Source organism: Podarcis erhardii (assembly GCF_964252035.2).
Source record: "Podarcis erhardii genome assembly, chromosome: 17".
Classification (NCBI taxonomy): Eukaryota; Metazoa; Chordata; class Lepidosauria; order Squamata; family Lacertidae; genus Podarcis; species Podarcis erhardii.
In genome coordinates, this window is record NC_138515.1 from 496,515 (window position 1) to 519,763 (window position 23,249).

Sequence of the window (23,249 nt, forward strand, 5' to 3'; positions counted from 1 at the left end):
GCCGTGACCTGCATTGGGAGCTAGACAAGAAGGAACAAAAGTGGGCTGTCCTCTCACACAGTGAGATAAACATGCTTAATTTACATAATCCTGCCTAAAAGAGTGAGTGGGAGGGACAACCCATTCTTTCGGATCCCTTCCCACCACTGTAGACCAGTTGTTCTTTTAAATGGAGATTGCAGCTGTAGCATCTTTGCAGCAATGAACATTAAGAACTAAACAAAGAATCCATCAAACTACTTTATTAACAAATGCCTTGTAAATGTTGAGGGTGAAGCAAGGTACCAACATTCCTCAGGGGGTTATCATTTTTCTTGCTACTAAAAGCAAACTTCCACTTGCATGAACCTGCCATGGGATGGGAGGATGAAATGAGAGAATTATCTCTAAAATTCTTATAGCATGTCTTTCTGTGTTGTGAGAAGCGTTGCACTGTTTAGTAAACTAAGTCTTGCCTAAGAACAACCTTACAGTGAAACCTCGTTTTACGTACCACCCTTCTTACGAATGCTTCAAGTAACGAGCTCCGCTGACCCGGAAGTAGATGCCCCTAGTTGCGAACTTTGCCCCAGGATGCGAGCGGAAGTCGCATGCCAGCAGCACGGACCTCACGTTAAGAACAGTTTCGGCTTGAGAACGGACCTCCGAAACAAATTAAGTTAGTAACCGGAGGTACCACTGTATTTCCTATAATCCACTTTGACCAATAAACCCACATCTTTTAGTTTCTACATCCCACCAATTTCTTGGCCCATTTGCAATCACTAGAAGCTCACACATGATCCACTTTGATATTTCAGGGTCAACCCAAGCCTTTAATTTGCTTCGCTTTCTCTTTTGCTCCTTTCATAATCTGTTCTCTCATCTGGTTTTATTTCAGAGTGCCAGACTTGCTCCCTACTCCCAATAGAGTTTGCCTCTGCTTTACATACAACTTCCTATGGGGAAGTGTCCTAACCAGCCTTAAAGTAACAGCCTTAAAGACTCCATAAAAATTAACCTGTACTCAGTATCCTCTGCTGCAGCACTCAGCATCTTAAGCTAATTCTCACTGGTGCTACTATCCTCCATCTCCATCTCTTCCAGTTCTGTTTTTAATCTGAAAGAAGAAAAACAGGATACCCAGCCTCAAAATTTGAAATATGATGGGTACTGGTACAAGGCTACAAAATACCCTATGTGTTTTGGTTCATTCTTTCTTAGGAAGAAATAAAACAGATTAGAGTGCTTCAATAACTTACCATATCTGAAAAAGTGATAAGCTACAGACTACAGCCACATCTTGTTGGGATCATTCCAAGGCTGTGGAATGAATCAATGTAACTGGGAACATAGAGATTCAAGGAGGCATAGTGAATGGAGTCACAGGTGTCACTTTCCAAAGAGTGGAAGCTGCAGTAATATGGAAGAAGCAGCGCACAGCATTTCCCCAGATACAAAGAGCCATCAGAACAAGAGATAAGAAGAATCACATCAGAAAAGCCAGGAGAGAAATATATAGAATCCTTCAACATTGAGTTTTGCACAGATCCTTTTAGATTCCCAATATTTACACAAATAAGGTATAGAGCCTAGAGTTTGTATTGCATCTCATAGCAAAATCCTTTTTTAAAAATCAAGCACTATGTTCCAAGGACAGAGGATTAAGCTAGCACCCTAGATTCCAGTCTCCTGGCCTAGAATCTTCCAGAGCTGAATCCCAGAACTAGAACCCTCGGTTAACTCCCATCCTTCTGCTCACCTGCTACATCTTTGCTTCAGATCAGAATGGTAATTAGAGACTGCTTCAAGGTATTCTTTTGCTGCCTTCTTTTCCTCTTGAAATAACTTCCTGGAAATTAAAGGAAGGCAATCAGATGTCCAGCTCCCAGGGATCCACCTGTCTAACTTCTGCACAAACAACTGGGCAAGAAGCAGGTCTCTTCCACAAACCCAACTCACATGGGAAAGTCTTCTCCTATTTATACTTCATTTATACTCCTATTTATTCTCTGTAAATTGAAGTCAAGTTATTAGACCTGCAGTGGGGCATATCTGACCTGCAGGCATAATTTTTCATTTGCAGCATGCCTTAAGTTTGCACTCAGTACTTAAGACATCTTACCTTCATTTGGGTATGGGTCCTTTGCCACATTAGCTCCACTTGCAGATGGGGAAATGGCACCGCCAAACCTCAATGACCTTGCTTCCTAAGTGGCAAAGGCAGTTAAGCATTGAGGCATTCCTAAGCAAGAACAGGAGAACCTCTGGCTCTTAATCTGACATAGGACTCAGGTGACCCTCTTTCATGCCTCTCTGGGGCTGCCATATGGCCTTCTCCCTGGCTTAGTTACTACAAACCTACCAAGTTACAATATATATACAAAAGTTGAACTAAGTTTCTATACTGGGACAGTAAGGAAAACAAGACATGGAAATGTGTTTAAGTGAGCACAATCTACCATGTTCTTTTGGGGAAGCCCCACTGAAATGAACAAGAGACTATGTGTATGTTGCAATGCATACTATTTGGATTTGACTTGTGATTCACTACCAACATTTCCCCAGAATATTCTATAACGTGCAGGGAGTTTTTCACAGTCAAGTTGTTGTGGAAAGGGCTCCTAGGTTGAATGTTTGAAAATCACTGAATCAGGTGAATTATTACTAGCTTAAAAGGTAAAGGACCCCTGACCATTAGGTCTAGTCATGACCGACTCTGAGGTTGCGGCACTCAGCTCGCTTTACTGGCCGAGGAAGCCGGCGTACAGCTTCCGGGTCATGTGGCCAGCATGACTAAGCCGCTTCTGGTGAAACAGAGCAGCACACGGAAACGCCATTTACCTTCCCGCCGGAGCTGTACCTATTTATCTAGTTGCACTTGGACGTGATTTCGAACTGCTAGGTTGGCAGGAGCAGGGACCGAGCAATGGGAGCTCACCTCATCGTGGGGATTCGAACCGCCGACCTTCTGATCAGCAAGTCCTAGGCTCTGTGGTTTAACCCACAGCGCCACACGCGTCCCTTATTACTAGCTTACTGAGCCACATTTATGAGGGCATGGCTTGCTTTCTGGGCGAGGTGCACCTGTGGTTCATGCATATATGGTTTTTTTAAAAGATTGTTTCCTTCCTACTTTAGCACACTTTGCAAATTGATCGTTTATACCTTTAAAAAATTGCACATGGTTAACTGAGTTTTAATCAGTATTACACTAAAGGAGGGTCCAGGTTAGCCTATACTCACAAGGCTGTTGCAGCCTCCTGGCTCTTCAGGAACTCCCTCTCCTTAATGAAGACCGACTGGCTAATCAAATCTAATTCATCTTGGGCATGGGCCAGTTTCTCCTGGATCATTTTCTCTGAGGAAATATTACACAGGGATTTTTAAAGGCATATCAAAGTAAATAAGTCCATTTTATCTCAAAAAATGAGGGTACAGTGGTACCTTGGGTTAAGAACTTAATTCGTTCTGGAGGTCCGTTCTTAACCTGAAACTGTTCTTAACCTGAGGTACTATTTTAGCTAATGGGGCCTCCTGCTGCTGCTGCGCCGCCACTGCGCGATTTCTGTTTTCATCCTGTAGCAAAGTTCTTAACCCGAGGTACTGTTTCTAGGTTAGCAGAGTCTGCAACCTGAAGTGTCTGTAACCTGAAGCGTCTGTGTGATAGGAATTTTGAGGTCTTAGATATATGGTAATGTTCATAACAGCACGTACATAGATCAGCACAATAAGACCGACCTGAAGCCATTTTGATTCCTAAACTGAGCAAATGTTTTCTCTGCAAGGTCAAAGTGGAAAAGCCTCCCCATTGTCTTTTCCTTCACAAATCCTGTCTTAAGGGTATGTCTGTGTTTGAATAGGGTGTGAGCCTGTGACCTGGCCCAGGAACTAAGTATTTATCACTACAAAGGACTGGCCAGGCTACCCAGGCAATCCAATCAAGTAACCTGCCAGACAGGAGATAAACAAGGACAGGAGAAAAACACATTCAATTTTTCTGTTTTAAACCGCCTTTTTTGTGATGTAGGTATGATATATATGAGGGGTGGTCTTAGGTTACACCCCTTCTGTGATGTATGTATGATGTTTCTGGGGGTGGTCCTGATCTACAGGATGGGAATTTCAAAAGTCTTTATAAGGCCTTGCTTGCCATTTTTCTGGGTCCTTCCTCTCCTGCGGGTGAGGGGAGCACCCTGCTGCAACAGATCAATAAAGATCAAGCTTACTAGCTGCTTTGCTTCTCAGTATTCTCTGGTTGGCCTCTGTTATTTTCTCCTACCAACAGGGAACCTACGTAAGGACTCTATATAGGCTCTTGGATACCCCGTAAGGGAAAAGGGCAATTTTTGTTTACAACATCTGTAACCCAAGGTACCACTGTACTTCCAGACACCAACAGAAGAAGTGTTTTTTGATATATATTTTTGTAATACTGCACTAGTACAGTCTTATTCAGTACTAGTTACATGGGATCTGTTTCCCAAGTAATGCGTACCTTTCTTCCACTCCCGAACAGGGAACTTCACTTTCTCTTTAAAGCACTCCTACCACCACCACCATAGCCTCTGCTGCTTCTCCAGGGAGATCATGTGTGTAAACTGATGTACCTGGTGGGGGGGAGGTATATGCCTCTCCGTTTAACTAGTTCAGTTTTAGGAGAAATTGCACTCCAGTCTAATCCAATCTGGGACTAGAAACTGCTGCATACAGCAGATAGGGAGTTTATTGTTTTCAAAACTTCTGTTTTTAATTTTACTTTTAAGTATAAAAAGAGGTGAAGGGGACAGGGGTAACTTTGCCAGTTTTCTACCCTTTTAGCAATAAGTAGACCCATATTTGAATGGTACACTTGAATGCTTGGCCTCTGAATGAATTTATATTTTTATTAAGATCACAAAATGGTTTTGATACGGGAAGAAGTGAGGAGCTCTGTCACTTCTCACACTAATGATTTCACAGACACTTCCAGTTAAGTATCATTAAAAATGGTTAGCCCACATTCTGCACAGCACACACAAATACAGTTGCCATGCTATCCAAGGAAATAGAGGAGGAATCAAAAGAGTTTGGATGGCATACAAGTAAGTAATATTGTAGAACAATTATGTTTAAGATAACTTTTAGCTTCATGAATTCTCTTAGAATGTGTCCAAAAAGCCACAGACTCTCACCTTCACTGAGCAAACACTCCTTCTTCTCTCTTATGTCAGCCACTGCTGGTTTTTCCCTAGCCTGAAACACAGCAAACAGAATTCAAGGGAGAGAAATGAGGGGCAAATCTGCCTGTTTTGGTCTCTCTCCATTTCTCATTCTTCCAGTCTTAAGTTCAGTCTTCCACATTAGTTTGTGAATTTCTGCTGAAGCTTCATGAAAACTCATCTGCATGTTTGTAAAAATTTGTCCTATTATACATGTTTAGAAGCAATTTTAAGTCAGCTGGAATGCTACCCAGTATTGGAAGTAGGCATGGCCACTTAAAGTCCAAATGGCTGTTTCGTGGAAGCAGCCAAAGAAACATAAACATATTCACTTGATGGGAGTGGTACAGTTATCAAGAAGGAGAAGCTGGTTTGACTGCTTTGCTTAATGCTCATGGTACAAGCCCCTTATATCCCAAGCCAGATGGACGGGGTAGAAATAATAAAATTATTAATAGTAGTAGTAGTAAAAAAGGTAAAGGACCCCAGGACAGTAAAGTCCAGTCAGATTCAACTATGGGGTGTGGCTCTCATCTCTGCTTTCAGGCCAAGACAGCCAGCATTTTTCCACAGACAGCTTTCTGGGTCATGTGATCAGCATGACTAAACCGCTTCTGGTGCAATGGGACACTGTGATGGAAGCTAGAGTGCACGGAAACACCATTTACCTTCTGCCAACCTTACGATTGGCAAGCCCAAGACACTTGGTGGTTTAGACCACAGTACCACCTGTGTAATAGGTACAAAACACCTGAATAGGGCTAATGGTTCCATCTCTGTGTATGTTTTTGCTGCTCTAGAGCAACCAATAAGCTATCCAATAATCCTATCAGTGTGTGCCAAGAGTAGCTTTCACACACTTCATAACAGTTATAGTGGCAAAAGGTTAGCTCCATGTGTCATTGGAGCTCAGGTGGCAACAGCTCAGCCCATTTCAGTCTGACATCTTATGTTGCCTCATCCTACATGATGCAAGCTGACCATGCTTTTGGAAGCTACAGAGCGACATCTTCTGAAGTGCCAGTGGACACAGGCGTGCAGTTTGTGGAAAGCAAGGCTAAGGCATGAATGTGGTTCACTAGAGTAACTAGCAACCAATCTGTGAACAAATAAAACTTCTTCCCATGTTCCTTCCAGCCCCAATACAGCTTTTATTTCCAATGTACTGAACTGCTCCAGACAGAGCGTCTTTCCATTCATACATTTCATCTATCAAAAGAAAGCTAAAGTCCCCATCTCCCATCCTTGCTGCTCAGCACTTCCATATTCTATCACATTTCTGAATCAAGGCATAGAATACAACAGTCTCCATTTCCAGGTGTTCGCAAATGTTTCAAGTTCATTTGATGTTACTCTGTTTCCAAAGTTAAAGGCAGAATATAGTGACTCTCAACTCTCAGTTTCTACTATATTCACATATTGTCACTTGGACATGAACATTTCTGAAGGTCACTTATCCTGCAGTGGCTTTATAGTAGTTGAGTTCATGGTAAAGACAAAAACCTAGCCCTTACGTAAAGCTCCCAGAGACTCTTGTGCTTCTCCATCAGCTCATTAAGTAGGTGCTCAAACTCCAGTCTGAAGGCATGAAAAATAAAAACAGGACAAGATAGAACAGAGTAAAACTGTTAATGGTGAGAACGGAACTTTCCTAAAGAGAGGAAGCTAAAAATTGCCTATGCTAGATCACACTAAGGGGTCATCTAGCCCAGAACTCAGTATTCAAGAAGCACCATTCAGATGCCCAGATGCCCTTGAAAGAAAGCTCATAAGCAGAGCAAGTAGCTATCTCCCTCTTCCCCCTCCCCACACCTGAATATGGAGGTTGAATATTGTTGTTGTTTTATTAATTATATTTCTTACCTGTTTTTCCCACAAAGAGACTTGAAAACTAAAACACAACCAATAAAGCCTAAAAACATATCTATATGGATAAGAGTGGTATCTGAAGAAAAGTGTGCATGCACACGAAAGCTCATACCAATAACTAACTTAGTTGGTCTCTAAGGTGCTACTGGAAGGAATGTTTTTATTTTATATGGATAAGAGACAGGTCTGATAGATCCCATACCACCAAAAGAGGTTGCAGATGCCTGAACCGCTTATAAATTAATGCCTGAAACCCTTCGAAAACCTGGAAAGTATTTGCCTGGCCCCTACAAAAGAAAAAGATGGTGCTCTCTCAGGGGAGAGCATTTCACAAGCAGGAGGCCACCACTGAAAAGCCCAATTCTCATGTTGCAATCTAGACCTCCCGGGGAGGGGTCAGATGAAGAAGGGCCTCAGATTACACTGATTTACGCGTGGAGAGGCAGTCCTTGAAGTCCTGAGTCACATACAGTTTTATAGGTTCAAACTACACTTTAAATTGAATCCTCTCACTAGCAGCCAGTGGAACCATGCTAGAATTGGTGTTATATGTTGAGACAGTCCTGCCCCAGTAGCAATCTGGCTGCCAAATTCTGCACCAGCTGCAGTTTCTGAACCATCTTCAAAGGCAGCCCCATACGTAACACATTGCAGTAGTCCAACCTGGAGGTTACCAGAGTGTAGACAACAGAAGTTGGGCTTTCCCTGTCATCATAGGGGTAAAAAAAAAAGAAGGTAAAGGACCCATGACAGTTAAGTCCAGTCACAGACAACTCTGGGGTTGCGGTGCTCATCTTGCTTTACATTCCGAGGGAGCTGGTGTTTGTCCACAGACAGTTAAGCTGCTTCTGGCGCAATGCAACACTGAAACCAGAGCAGCGCATGGAAACACTGTTTACCTTCCCGCTGGAGCAGTACCTATTTATCTACTTGCACTTTTTGGCGTGCTTTTGAACTGCTAGGTTGGCAGGAGCTGGGACCAAGCAACGGGAGCTCACCCCATCGCGGGGATTCGAACCGCTGACCGGCAAGCCCAAGAGGCTCAGTTGAAACTGATGGAAGGCACTCTGCATCGTCCAGGCCATTTGAGCCTGAAACATCAACAGCAGATCAAGAAGTACCCCAAGCCACATACCTGCTTCAGCCTCATCCAGAGACCACGTTCCATCCATCCAGTCTAGGGAACCACCTACTAACAGTGCCTTTGTCTTGTCTAGCTTAAGCTTCAGTTTATTATCACCCAGTCCATTACTGAGGCAAGACTTTGATCTAGCATAGTCATTGCCATGGCTAATAGCAATTGCTAGACTGTCCTGTATAAATTTGGCTACTCCCTTTTTATAGCTATTTAAGCTAGAGGCCATCACTACCTCTTGTAATCAATTCCATTCACTGTGTAAAAGACTGTGTCAGGATTTCACCCAGCCTATTTGGTCTGGCCTGTTAGGCCTCTCCTATCCTATTGTTTCATAATTTATTACGTGCATATTCCCCATCCCAGGGCAAAACCTTCTCTCTAATCAAGTCATCACATGAACAAAGTGGTACTTTTTTATCAGTCCTAAACCTACCAGCAATACCTACCAGCCCACAAGCATTGCAACTTTATTCTACAGAAACTGAAATTTATGGCACTCTTGCTAAAATAATACATATTGCAATTAATTGAAATTGGAATAAAGTGTAACCCAAAACTCTTGTGACCAGATTCTATAATTACCTCTGGTCTCTTTGCTTTACTCTCTCTTCTTGGATCTTGGCTGTGAGTTCTTCAATTCGCTGCTTGTGCTCTAGGTTCATTTTCTGCTGCCTGATAAACAAGATAAAGCTGAGGTGTAGAATTGGGCTTCCTCTTAAAAAAATTATGATGAGCACAGTGGAACTTAAGTTCTGATTAAATATGCATAGGATCAGGCTATCAGAATACTTACTGACACAGTTCTCACAGAACACTAAGCCAAACTATGGCTTAGCACAGATGTGCATGTGCAGGTTCCTGGAGAAATCATGGTTGTTGTACTCCTTCCCTGCCATTGGGCTACCTGGGGCTAAGCCATGGTTTGGCTTAGCACATATTTTGAACATGAGCTTGTCTCACTCAGAGCAAACCTTGGTAATAGCTTGTGGCTTGTCTGGAGTGAGGCGATGGATCCTTCTGATTAGAACTGCAACTTTAAAGTTTTGATGTATTCCTCTTTCCTTTACATATATACCCTTCAGTATTTTAATTTTATTTCCTCCCAGTTTCTATTTACATCAGTAGGTTTATGAAAAATTCCAGGGGGGTGGAGGAGGGGATATAAAAGGAAAACGTTAAGAAATCTGACACACAAAATAAAGATAAACCACAGAAATAAGACTGTCTCATTCTAACCCAGTTGAACCACAACTCACCTCTGCATCTCTGTTTCTGTCTCTTCACAGTGCAGCTGTACAATTTGTCGTGTCCCTACAGGGAAGATGAATACTAGTGTTTAGAACTCTGGTTACTCTTTTTATGTATAATATTTCTATCATGACCATATATACATGTTCTCTAACTTTCAACTGACATCAATATTCTTAGTGTCCAAAGAGAAGAAAAAAATTGTGTATCTTGTCGAAAAGACTATTCTCAGCAGCAACTCGCTTTTAAATTAATGACAAGCATTATAGTTTCATAGAAGCATTTCAAGGAGTGGATGAAGGAAAGTCCAACTGGAGATTCTAATTGCTAATCCCTATATTTGACTGACACAGCTCTTTGAAGCTACTAGTTCTGCCTCAATCCTTCCTCATATGAGAAATAAACTGAAGGAGTAGCTATGTTGAACCCAACATACTGTTATTAGTTTGTGGGTGCCAGACACCCATAAGTCCTGAATTTACTAAGTGTTAAAATTTAATCAATGCTTGGAGAGTTAAACTGGAAGTCATACTCTTAATAGCTGGATTCAGCTACTCATGTTCAGGAGATTGCCTGAGAGATGGGCCTTTAACAAAGCTGGAAAACAAAGATAAAGATAGGGAGATGGGACATCAAGAAAGCAAACTCTGTGCCACCCTGGACTCTGAGATAGTTAGCAGAGACAAAGCAGAGTTGAGTTTAGGATTGCATTTGGAGATGATGTGAGCTGGAGGAAAATGTCAGGGCTGGTTCAGCTGTAGGTCAGCACAGAGACTCCGAGACAAGCAGAAAAGTTTATTTTTTTTATTCAAGGAAACAAAATACAAACAGAAACCTACGGGCAAGACTGGCCCCAGTATAGCAGTTTCCAGAACTGATGATCTGTGCCTCCTATTTCCGCTTAAGCCTCCTCCCCGTCCACCTGATTCCCCAGTAATCTTAAACTCTTAGGGAGGGGGGCCCTGCAACCTCTGGGCCCATTGTTGTTCTGCATGCAAAGCCTTCTGTGCCCTTGGAGACAAAGGAGGAGGGGAGCTGAATACAGTAGGACCAACCTGCTCCTAGGAATTTGTTGCAGCCTCAACCCCCACCTCCTTTCCAGCTGCCTGTCTTACATCTCTCTCAATCAAGCCTGTTGATTGTTCAGTATCCAATAATTCTGCCTCCCCTCTTCATCCTGACTTGTCTTCAATGTCCTGCCTGAGCCTTCCTCTTCTGAGGCTTCCCTAGAGGTTTCTCCAGCTGGAGCGTCCAACCACTCCTCATGCAGCCAGTCCATGGAAAAAAATAGTTGCAGTCATAGAATCATAGAATCATAGAGTTGGAAGAGACCACAAGCAACAAGCTGGAGGGAGGCTGAGCCATGGCTGGTGATGTTTTTGATCCAAGGCTGCTGTGGTGATGGGAGAAGCAAGAATCAATGCTGTAAGCCAGTGGTTTTCAACCAGTGTGCCGCGGCACCCTGGGGTGCTTTGAATGATGGTCTGGGTGCTGCAGGCAACACTGGCCTCTGTCCCTCTTTCCTTCCCTCCCTCCTCTGATGCCCTGTCATGTCTCTGCCTCCCAAAGGCTTCCACAGTTGTTTATTGCAGCAGCCCTGGCTATAAGCTCCACAGGCGAGGGGTGCCTCTGGGAGGCACCTCTCTTTGGCGTGGGGGTGGGGTGAGCAGCTCAGAGACCAGGGATGGCGTCAGCAACTGCCCAGAGGACTCCCAAGAAGAGGAGAGGGGAGAGGAGAGGAGAGGAAGCTAAGGGAGGTTAAGGGAGCTGTGGACCCAAGGTTGAAAACCTCTGCTGTAAGCACCTTTAACATAGACTCAGATCATATATATGTGTAAATAAACCATATATCCTAAAGACACCGCTGTGTCCTCTGTGCCTTGTTCTCAAAGGGAAACACGAACCCTGAGTAAGCACCTGCCCCCTGGAATCTTGCACTGCTCAGAGGTTGGGGTGGCATGTAACAATAAAAAATTTAAGAGGTGTACACCAGTCACAGTTAATGTATTTCCTACAAAATAGTGTGGACATTAGCCCCCCTATCCATTGTGGGGGAGCATCTACATCAGTCATCATTGTCTTCCTTACAGTGAGTTCTTTGCACCACTCCTCTGTTCAGAACAGATGATGGGTGGATGTCCAGTCCTGGCATCCCATGAAATGCTGACATACTTAAGGGAATGTGTTCAATGTAGGAGAGGCTGAGCCAGTGTACACAAGAACAGAGCAGGAAGAGCCAATTGTATTGTAGATTTTTGAGGGATGTTTACTGAGACCCTTTGCAGGTGCCATACAAAATACTGGCAGGCACCGTGGTACTTATGGGTAGTTCACTGACATCCCCTGATCTTCACTAATGATACCTTAGATAATATCCAATGGGTATTTATGTCATTCTTGAAGGCACATTACACACTGCAGTTAAAATAATAGTAATACAGTATATGGACTACCTAAGGGAAAGTTTTCATATTTACTCAGATAAAGGATATATAATCAGACCCAGTACTGAGAAAATGGACTCTGTCCCTGCAAAAAAGCAGAGATGCTTTGGAAGTGTGCTAAAACTTGATTGTGCTGAAGACCCCCCAAAAACTCCCCTTCTTGCTGTCACCTTTCATTTCACTCCATATTTCCTCAAGGCTTGATTTCTCAGCATTTACTGCAAAAGGAAAAGAGCTCATTTAGCTGCTACCTTGTTTCTTTATTAATAACGTAATCAGCCATTCACTCAAAGTTCCCAAATAATGCATACCTAGTAAAAAAAAAATCACAATAAAAAGCTGTAATAAAATACTACATCCACATAGGTCATTAAAAAAAAAAAATCACAATGTGGCATAGCCCACAAAGAGGCCTGGACTAGTTGCTCTCATTTGCTCTTTTATTTTTTCTGTTGTTTTTATGTTCAATATATGAATTTCACTTTTATCTGCTATATAAATGCTTTTTGCAATAAATAGCAGGATAAATAAATAGAAATGTTTTAAATAAATAAAACAAACACAATGATGGACTAGATGGGCATTTGGTCTGATTTGGCAGGGCTCTTACGTTCTTAAGAACTTACTGGTAATTTTATTATGTAGATACTTTGAAAGTGGCCTCAAAAACCAGCTATAAATCACAGCAACTACCAGACTACTGCTAGAATCTACTGCTATTCCCAACACAAGTGCCGATAGAACAGTATAGAAAATGCTTTAGAGGAATTTCCCCCAAAATCGAGAATAAAATATAAAATATTGATAGATGCAAAAGAATGAGGTTTTTCCCTGCCGGATATGAGACTATACTATGAGGCATCCTGTCTTTGTTGGTTGAAAGAATGGATGACATTAGAGAATTCACATATTCTAGACTTAGAAAGTTATGACAATATTTATGATTGGGACGCTTATTTATGGTATGAAACGGTGAAAGTTCATAAGGGATTTATAAATCATATAATTAGGGGGGAAATTGTACAGAGTTTGGGATAAATATAAGAATTTATTAGAGGTAAAAACACCACTTTGGCTCTCACCGTTGGAAGCTATAGCGGTAAAGAATATGATAGAAGGGTAGACAGTTTATAGAAATTTATTAAAACAACAGGGAGAGTATAAATTTTTAAAAAATTAAGGAATTATCAGGAAAATTATCATTTGAATGAAGAATTTAAGAAAAACAGGATACGAGGGTTTGGGGAACTAATATCACAACTGGAGAGAGACCTGTTGGAATGGAATGTAAAAGTGCTATCTAAAATGTATAAAATATTATTGGAATGGGAGACAAAGGATGAGCAAAATATTCAATGATACATTGGGCAATAGGTATTGGTCATAATATAGATATGGAAGCATGGGAACAATTGTGGAATATGGATATAAAATTTACAGCATATTTAAGAGAAAATTATATGAAAATATCAATCGTATCTAACACCGAGTAAATTGGCATAAATGTATAAATCTCAATCAAATAAGTGTTGGAAATGTAAAGACAAAGAAGATTCTTTTTATAATATATGGTGGTCTTGTAGTAAGGTTAAGGCTTACTGGGAAATGATATATAATGAAATGAAAAGGATGTTTAAAATAATGTTCGTAAAAAAACCCCAGAAGCTTTTCTCTTGGGAATTATAACTACCTAAACTGTATAGAAACTTATTCATGTATGCGACTACAGTGGCAAGAATGCTACTTGCCCAAAAATGAAAAGAAGAAGTTCCAGCAAAGGAAGAATGGATACAAAAACTTACGGAATATGCAGAAATGGTGAAGCTTACTGGAAGAATAAGAAATAAAGATAAAAAAACTTTTTATAAAAGAATGGAAATGGTTTATTGAATATTTACAGATAAATTGTAAACAAATAGAAACATTGGCAGGATTATTGTAATAATCTGCAGTTTCATAAGAGTATATATTTTAAAAAGATGAATAAATGAGCAAATTAAGTTAATTTGGATATGCAGAAGATATTAAAAATTTAAGGAACAGCAGAAAGAGGGGGAAGGAAGTCAAGTTTTGAAATGTCAAAATGATTGTAAAATCAGTGAAATGTATAAATCTGAAAAGTATAAATAAATAGAGTGCAGCAGCAGCAGGAGCAACAACAACAACACACACACAGGAATTTCCCCCAATAATTTCAGCTGTAGTTTGCTTTAAGCTAGAGGTTTAGTCATCCTTTTTAAAATGTATATATATCATCCCAAAACCCAGCTTGACAGATCTAACAAAAATATAGATCTTGCACAGAATAACCTTTGACCTCTATATTCTTAGATTATGAATAGTGTTAACTAGAGTAATAGGGAGCTTTGGGCACAACCTGGGCAAAATTTCAGTACCTGTAAGCTTATTCTCAACACTGGCATATCTAAAAGAATGCCTGACATCAACTTGCCTGAAGTCTCACACACTAAAGCACACACAGCTACTAAATACAGTGGCGTAGCATGGAGGGGTATGGGGGCCGTGGCCAAGGGTGCACAATATGGGAGGCGGAAACCAGGTGCCCCCTCAGATACCGCGCGCCCTGCCGGCAGCGGGGGCTTGAGAGCACGGAAGGTGAAGATCGATCACCCTCTGTGTGTCCCACCCACGCCTGGCGTGTCGTTGCAGCTCCCCCTTCCCAAGGTCAGTCCCAGGGGCAGAGAGCGGCTACAGTGCCTGGCCTGCCCGGCCATTGTTTCTCTGTCCCCAGGCCAAGCCTGACCCGGAGGGCGGAGAGAGGCTGTGGCACGTGAGGAAGCTCCGGCTGAGAGAGGAGAGTTGGCCCAGTTCCAGGACTGGGGCACGCGAGTGTGCCAGTGCCACCGCAGCCTCCCTCCATGCACCGCCCCCTTTGGCCCGTGCGCTATTTACCTACACTCCGCCACTGACTAAATCAGAGGCCAGCAAACTTTTCCAGCAGGGGGCCAGTCCACTGTCCCTCATACCTTGGGGGGGGGGACTATATTTTTGGGGGGGGGAGTGAATGAATTCCTATGCCAAACAAATAACCCAGAGATGCATTTTAAATAAAAGCACACATTCTACTCATGTAAAAACATGCTGATTCCCAGACCGTCCACAGGCCAGATTTAGAAGGCAATTGGGCCGGATCCAGCCCAAGTTTGCCTACCCATGGACTAAATATTGCTGCTGGTGGAAGAGAAAACTAGAAACCTGTTATATATTAAATCTGGTGGCAGCAGTAGTCACCAGCATCCCCCCCCCCCACACAATGCATTTGAAGCAGAGCAGCATATCTAAACAGTGAAAACCTGGAACCTCAGCCACAGTACCCTTTAAATGTAATCAACCATTCTTAAATTGTGGTGGTGCTAATGCTCCAGTGGCCAGGGAAAGAATAGAATCCTGCTAGGTATAGAATGAGGCTTATTGAAATACAATGTGTTGTTTTCAGTAGAGTTGTTCTCAATTCACACACCAGTGCTCCTCTCAAAAAGAGCTTTTATGTCTAAAGCAAAACTTTCAGATTAAATCTCTGTGTTGTCCATAGTCTAAAAACAGCTACATGGTGCAACTGAAAAATACAAATTGGAATAAGAGAAGTGCTTGAATTATTCAGGTCAAGCAGTTCAGTGAGCATTCCCTCAATGCTTCATATAGTCCATGTTTGTCACATGGTGCTAAAGTTACCTACATATTTCCAGTTCCCTTTGCAGTGTCTTGCTATGCTCATTTGCCTCAGAGAGCTCCTCACTTAATATCTTCTTGGCTGGAAAAAAACACACCCAGATATACACACTACAGAGGACTAAGAATAAGCACTAAAGAGTAAATAATGAATGGAGAACAACTAAAACCAGTGGGCTGGATCCCACTAAGGAGTCCCATCGTTGAAAGGATTTACACTTGTAGAAGAGAACACCCTCCTCTGCAACTAGACCTCAGATCCTCCCAATTGGCATCATCCTCTTTGACTCCTCAACATAATAGTCCATATAAACCGAAATAAGATAAAATTTACTATTATCATCCATTCATTATCACAATTCATTATTACCAAGTCTCCAAACCACACTAGCAGCCACTCAAGCACACACCCCACCAATCGCTCACTCAAAAACTCCTTCCTTCACAAACACTTTTTCATCTCCAAAACTAGGGCTACCAGATGCAGAAGATGACAGGATTCCTGAACCTTTTGAGAGTTGAGTAGAAGAGGGAATTTAAACAGGTGTGGTTTGTCATGCAAGCACTGGTGTATGCTAGGGACAGAGGAGGGCAGGGTGGCTGGAGGCCTGTATTTAATGGAGCAGGGGGTCTTACTAGGCATCAAGGAAGGAGTTGGGGGTACTGTAGTGCTTGCAACCACCACCATAACAACCCCAGGAACAGGCCCAGAAAGGTGATGGGAGTCATGCATTCAGAAACAGTATTGAGAGAGAGGCAAAAACAGAGGCTTTCAGAAATACTTAAATACTGATACTGCTTTTGTGCCACTTAGTGGACTCTTGCATTTTCATTTTCTCTTTGGGAGCCACACCTTAGAAAATCCTGCCTTTTCAAGTCAAAGGAGCCTGACTTGGCATCCTTTGCACAAGGGTACACCTTGCTCTGCAAAAGATTCTGCATAACCATTGCTAACCTTTTTGCACTCTTCTTACCTTGCTGCAGTTTATTGATCCTTTTTACTAGCTCTTCAACTTTTGGCTCCAGAATTTCCACTACAAAAGGGAGAAGAAATCTTACCTTTAACCAGATTCTTAACTATGCTAATTACTAACAGAATAGTGATTACTTTAAAACATCCTAATTGTATGAATTCACTATAACTATTCACCTGTATATCATCATATGATTATATTGAACAGCATGACATAGCTCACTAAGCCTTGATGCTGTGTTTTATGTTTCCTCATGCAGCCTCTGTTGGGACAGTTTTCTTCCTTCCCCAAAATCCCCTCCTCACAAACATTTTTTCCTCAAATCTTCCACTTTTCCCTCCCCTTGCAGCTTCAGGTCAAGTCCATGCTGCCTCTAGGTGGTCATGTATCCTATCGACTAGGTATAGTCCTATTTGAAGGGCTCTCCAATCAAACTTCTAAAGAGAAAGAACTCAAAAAAGGGGGAGCAGGAGGGGTCTAGAAGTTGCCAGCCAAGAGTTGTCCCCCTAACCTGGGCAACAGACTGAGCCAGGACACAGCTCATGTGGTCAGTCTTCCCCACTATGGCAAGGTGTACCGTAATTCTATATAAAGCTTAGTAATTATTTAATAAATTGCCATTTATACATATACATTAGTGTATGAAATTAGTGTCCTCTTTTGCTCTTTTTGGGCCATGTGTAAGTGCCAACCCTATGTCTGTCTCTCCCTCTCTCTCTCTCTCTCTCTCTCTCTATTTATGGCCTCCACACCACTCACCATTTCTTTTAATGGATTCCCAAGGTTTGTCCACCCCAACTTCTACAGAGTAATGAAGTCACTATGTACAGTATATATATTAACCACATATTTTTTATGCCCCACCAAGAAGCACAGAAGAAATGATGCAATGTGTATTTCATCTCCTGGAGGGCATGGAAACATCTGGAGGGCATGGAAACATACTACTGTATACCAGGGGTCGGCAACCTGCAGCCCATGGACCACAAGCGGCCCACAGGTCGTTTAAACAGCCCCTGAGCTCCCCCTGAACCGAGCTGCCCGCTTAGCGAGTCCCCCGCACGCTGCGCTACACCAGTGCAGCGTGGAGACTCGCTTCCACAGCCCCAGAAATCGCGTCTGCACAGATGTGATCCAGCCCACAGAGCAATCTCGGCAGGAGTGAACCGCCCCAGGCAAGGTAAATCTTGCCGACCCCTGGTACAGGCAACCCTGGCAACTGTAGCTTGTTGTGGGTGCTGGGAATTGTAGCTCTAGCAAGGAGAAAACAACAGTTCCCAGGAAAGCCATGCCTGTTAAAGAGGTATAAAAGTGCTTTAAATGTATGGTCTGGACATGACTAGATCAACAAATGTAAATCTCAATTACTACAAAGAAAAGTCAGAAATCCATCCCTTTAAAGGTGTTTCCCAGCTTTTCTGGTACTAAGAGCAGATAAAGTTAACTGTTCCAGTTCCCAGCAACCCTTTATACACTTTGCTGTTATCATCTGCATGCCCCGTTCTCTACTTGGATGCTTAGTTCCTGGTTATTTCCTTCTAACCATTTGGTGTATAGATTCAAAATACCATTCTGCATTTGTTTCACAAGTGACAGAATCTCTTCCATTTTCGTTGCAAAGTCCCAGGGATCTGGAGAGAGAACAAAAGCAAACACAGAATTGTCTAGATGTTGCCATAACTCAGCATCCACCACATAAGGTCAGTCACAAAAGAAGATGTTAAGTCAGCCACGTGAAAACCCAGGGGCCACTGAGGCCTTCTGCAGCTTCCTTTGTAAATGTAAAGGGACCCCTGACAGTTAAGTCCAGTCGTGAACGACGCTCATCTCGCTTTACTAGCCGAGGGAACCGGCGTTTGTCTGCAGACAGTTTTTCTGGGTCATGTGGCCAGCATGACTAAGCCACTTCTGGCAAACCAGAGCAGCGCACAGAAACGCCATTTACCTTCCCGCCGGAGGGGTACTTGCACTTGACGTGCTTTTGAACTGCTAGGTAGGCAGGAGCCGGGACCGAACAACAGGAGCTCACCCCGTCGTGGGGATTCGAACTGCTGACCTTCCGATCGGCAAGCCCGATTTAGACCACATCACCACCCACATCCCTTTAGCTTGCTTTTTATGGAACAGTTATTCTCTCATCCTCAATTCTACATCTGAAAAGGGAACAGCAGTGATCTTTTTTCACATGGTTATTAAGAGGAAAACAAGACTATACAGCATTTTGCACATGGAAAGGGTAATAGAAATTCTAATAACAAGTTTTCAAATTTACTAGAATGCCAAGATTCTCAGCAACTGAGCTCTTCAGACAGGCTTTCTTTCATAGCTAGATAAATGAATCGTTACTGCAGATATCCACTTGTTAGGGTTTTAGTCTTGGTTTTAAAATATTTGGTTTCGTGTTTTTAAATGTTCTAAATTATTTTATGTGCAAATCACCTTGAGACAGTAGTTTAGAAGGCAATTAATAAATCAATTGTAACAACAACAACAAATGTAGTAGATGTGAAACACCTGCCAAGGTTAGACAGGTGGGATACGAGAGAACTGCCCAAACGGTGGAACTCCCTCCTGAGATTTGTTCACCTGTCATGGTTATCTTCCAGATGTTAAGTGAAGTATATCCTTCTCACTTGGGCTTTTAAATATATTTAGGATTCCGCCAATCTTTACAGATTTTTTGATGGCGAATCTTTTGTTTTTCTGCTTTTATTATGTTTCTTATTTCATAAATAAATAATTTTGTTTTAAAAGGAGTATACATTATGGGTTAGGCAGCAATCCTGTACTCCCTCATTGAAAAGTAAGCCTCCCTAATTCAAAGAAAGCTACTTCTGCATCCATTGCACCACTAGAAGACAGGATGTATATTCCTTGGTAAGATATATATTCATAAGAGCTGGATTATCAACTCCATATCCTTCCAAGACTGTTTAGCTGCTATCTGTACAGATCTAGCTGCTGTGTCCTGCAGGTGGGAACATATAGCTGACAAGTTTATGTTTAGCTCGCAGGTTACAGTGGGTGGTATCCAACAAAGGCTTACTCTGAGTAGACTCACTGAAATTAATATTCATTACTTAGTTAGGTCAATTAATTTCAGTGAGTCTACTCAGAGTCAGCCTTTGCTGAAAACCACTCAGTCTATTTTCCTTGGAAACTGACAAGGAAAGGTTGAACACTGTGCTGCTTCTCCCTTCAAAAAGCATCCCTAGCCAAAGCTGTTTTTTCTTCACAAAAAATATGCTATTCATAGTTGAAGAGATACTTTTCCTTGGGCTGTGTAAAGATAATGATAAAGTATGTTGCTGGTCTGTATTCCACCCTGTTTTGTTCTGATTCTTCTATATTTTTTGTTATGCTTTCTTTCTTTTTTAAGTGTGCTGTTTGTTCTTCACATTTGAGGGGAACCTGCCCTTTATCCCTTAGCTGATGGCCTTTCTGGCCATGTTTTGCACCCATTTTTCTTGCTTTTAATACATAAAACATGTTTGGAAGACTCCACATAAAGTTTTATGGATGCAAAGCAAGATCTTAAGGATTCAGAGGGCAATTTCCCAGAGCTCAGGAGGGAAATGATGGTTGTTTATTTCCATGTGTTAACCAGCTTCTCATTGCCCAACACTAAGCCTAAGCTTTTCCTTTCCCCCTTTTTCTTATTTAAGGAAAACTCACTTGTGGAGAGAAAAATATGAAGGTTTGATAGAGCTGCTGAGCTTTGTAAGGGAAATGTGACCATTTAGCTCTGGCATACCCAACATGGTTTTCAGCGCCTGCTAAAATCAATCCTGTTTCGACAGGCCTACGTGGATACTTAGAAAGCTGAGGTAATTTTAAACTGCTTTCGTATTTCAACTCTTGTATGTTTTAAAGTAGGGTTGTAAATTTATTCTGATTATATTGGCTTATCTTTTTGTAAACTGTTTTGAGGGTTTGTTTCTTTTTTTACAATCAAGTGGTAAACAAACAAAGTGTCCCTGTGATCCTGGCAGCCTCCTCCGTCCCTCAGCCGGCTTGGTACCTGTCAAGGCCCTCTCCCCATTTTAATGTTTTTCAATGGAGGGGCTTTTGGGGTGGGGGCTGTTTTATGGAAGGGGTGGCCAGGCCAGTTATTCTTGAGCGCATTTTGGTCTTGCTGCCCATCCTTCCCTCCCTCCTGTTTCTTCTCATAGGTGACTCTGAGATCTCCTTGCCTTCCCTCTCCCCTCCATGTTCAAGCTAGCAAAGTATTTGGGAGTGCTGGGTTCTCCTTCACAGCCGCCTCTCTCACCTGGATCGTTTCCCTCCATCGCGGTTCCCTCCTTCCTCTTGCAGCAGCCGCTGCTTCCAGCCTGGTCTGGCGCTCCAGAACCTTGGACTTGGCCCGCCCTTTCTCAACTGCCCCTTTTGCTTCTCCCTGTTCTTCAGAAACAGCCAGCCTCAGGGGTCCCACCCCAAAGGAAAGCAAACTTTTGGGTTCACAGCAACCATGACTCTGCAACCCCAGCAAGAACCAGGCCCAAATATACACTTCTCAAGAAATGGGCTTCAAACACGTGCATGACAAGGAGAGGAGGAACTGTGACTCTGGTCCCAGGTCTCCAGGGGTCTATTAGGCTCCTTCAATGTCACCTTCCCACACAGCCCGGCTATTCTCAACTGCTCAGCTCATTCCTCAGGTGTATGAGAGCCCGCCAATGTGAAATACCGTGATCTGGCTGGCAGGATTTGAACAGGCCACCCTCCCATCCACCAACCTTTCTAAAGTGTACAGAATCAGTGAACAGGTGGCAAAAGGAAGGAGTTGGCCACCTGCAATAGTGCTAAAGACATCGTTGCCTCATTACACAGCTGAAGAAACCACCGTGAAACAGAGATCTGAGCAGGTCAGAGTCAACTATTTAAATGGTTGTTTATTTCTGGATCTTTCCTAATAGGTTTTATTGGATTTGCTGGTTTTGTAACTGGATTTGTAATGGCTTTTAGTCAAACACAATAAATGATTCATTGAAAAAGAACTATGGAACCAACCCTAACCCCTCTTACTAGGTGGAACCCCCGTTGAGTTCAGTCGAACTTGCTTCCGAAGAAACATAGCTGAAATTGTGCTGTAAGTTATTCTAGTTTACCTCTCTATCCCTACTCAAAGCCAGTTTGAATTTTAAAATGTATCGCACTGCTTCCAGAAGACACAGATGTCCAGACTTTAACAGGCCTCTAGGTAGACAGAGCTCTACATCTGAAGGGCAGCCACAAAAAAAACACCCTCATTGTGCCCAGACCTGATTTGGAGCACAGGTGATGTATCTGAACTCAAAGGGGAATGCTTCTTAAAGGCCACGGTGGAGCATTAGGCTGAAGATATGGCACAAACTGTTTATTATTATTTATGCCATTGTGGATAGCCACTGGCTCCTTGAACTGAGCTTGCCAAATAACAAGCTGACGGAGCAAACACTGGATCCCTAACAGCAGCCTCTTTCCCATTTTAGAATAATAATAACAATTATAATTTATTATTTATACCCTGCCCATCTGGCTGGGTTTTCCCAACCACTCTGGGCTGCTCCCAACAGAATATTGAAAACACGATGAAACATCAAACATTAAAAACTTCCCTAAACAGGGCTGCCTTCAGATGTCTTCTAAAAGTCAGCTGGTTGTTTATTTCCTTGACATCTGATGGGAGAGCATTCCACAGGGCGGGTGCCACCACCGAGGAGGCCCTCTGCCTGGTTCCTTGTAGCTTCACTTCTCGCAGTGAGGGAACCATCAGAAGGCCCTCAGAGATGGACCTCAAAGTCCAGGGTGGATGAGGGGAGTGGAGACGCTCTTTCGGGTATAATAATAATAGTAGTAGTAATAATAATTTTTAATTTATACCCCGCCCTCCCCAGCCAAGGCCGGGCTCAGGGTGGCTAACAAGCAATAATAAAAACAAGTTGAATGAATACAACTTAAAAACAAGATTAAAATACAACATTAAAATATTGAAACATAAAAATATTAAAATGTAGCCTCATCACAGGAGAAAGGGAAAAGAAAAAAGGAGGGGGAGGGAATCAAATTGGCTCCAAGCCAAAGGCCAGGCGGAACCACTCTGTCTTACAGGCCCTGCGGAAAGAAATCAGATCCTGCAGGGCCCTGGTCTCATGAGGCAGAGCGTTCCACCAGGCCGGAGCCAGAGTTGAAAAGGCCCTGGCTCTGGTTGAAGCTAATCTAACTTCCTTAGGGCCCAGGACCACTAGGGTGTTGCTATTTATGGACCTTGCGGCTCTCCATGGGGCATACCGGGAGAGGCAGTCCTGTAGGTACGAGGGTCCTAGGCCGTGAAGGGCTTTAAAGGTCAAAAGCAGCACCTTAAATCTGACCCTGTACTCCACCGGGAGCCAGTGCAGCTAGAAAAGCACTGGGTGAATATGCTCCCATGGCAGAGACCCCTGTGAGGAGCCTCGCTGCAGCATTCTGGGCCAAACTTATTCAGGGACAGCCCTATTGAGGCCATGCTTTCCATGAAGTCCTGAGCGGTTCCGTGTTGGCATGGATGTTAAAATCCCCTAGGACAACCAAACTAGGTGTCTCCAGGAGAACATCCACCACGACCAAAAGCAGCTCAGGCAGGGAATCCTTGGTGCAGCGGGAAGGTCGGTACACCAAAAGGAATCCTGTACTGCCCCTATTGCCCAACTTCCAGAACATGCACTCAGAGAACTGGGTCTTCCCATTA

General features: G+C 42.8%; 2 protein-coding genes across 9 annotated transcripts in view; one reads left to right on the forward strand and one right to left on the reverse strand.

The window, feature by feature from the left end:
• Positions 1–227: 227 nt before the first annotated feature.
• Positions 228–20,944, reverse strand: LOC309332014 (synaptonemal complex central element protein 1-like). Of its 6 annotated transcripts, XM_081844658.1 has the most exons (13): positions 20,814–20,944; positions 18,112–18,174; positions 16,544–16,603; positions 15,577–15,651; positions 12,050–12,097; positions 9,444–9,498; positions 8,770–8,859; positions 6,695–6,758; positions 5,154–5,214; positions 3,226–3,340; positions 1,742–1,831; positions 1,001–1,099; positions 228–348 (listed from the first exon to the last, which is right to left on the reverse strand). In XM_081844658.1, the coding sequence occupies exons 1-12, from the start codon at positions 20,830–20,832 to the stop codon at positions 1,042–1,044; spliced, it is 798 nt and encodes a 265-aa protein (XP_081700784.1). In that variant the 5' UTR covers positions 20,833–20,944; the 3' UTR covers positions 228–348; positions 1,001–1,041. The 6 variants fall into 6 exon arrangements, with proteins under 6 accessions (XP_081700784.1, XP_081700786.1, XP_081700787.1 ...); XM_081844660.1 differs by lacking the exon at positions 1,001–1,099; XM_081844656.1 differs by lacking the exons at positions 228–348; positions 1,001–1,099 and adding an exon at positions 1,147–1,392.
• A 324-nt stretch (positions 20,945–21,268) lies between these two features.
• The window catches only part of PTPN18 (protein tyrosine phosphatase non-receptor type 18), a 122,577-nt gene continuing 120,596 nt past the window's right edge, over positions 21,269–23,249 (forward strand). For 2 of the 3 annotated variants that reach the window (XM_081844626.1, XM_081844628.1), the window contains exons 1-2: positions 21,308–21,408; positions 21,572–21,632. The gene's annotated coding sequence lies outside the window, so the exon portion shown is untranslated. Of the gene's footprint in view, positions 21,409–21,571; positions 21,633–23,249 lie in introns of all 3 variants that reach the window. The other variant, XM_081844627.1, reaches the window with a different exon arrangement.

Excerpts from the sequence above, each read along its gene's own strand:
- LOC309332014 (XM_081844656.1), bottom strand. Across the intron at positions 16,604-18,111 it reads TGTGAAACAAATGCAGAATG|TGGAAATTCTGGAGCCAAAA; the intron begins GTATTTTGAATC and ends TCCCTTTTGTAG. Across the intron at positions 6,759-8,769 it reads GTAAAGCAAAGAGACCAGAG|ACTGGAGTTTGAGCACCTAC; the intron begins GTAATTATAGAA and ends TCATGCCTTCAG.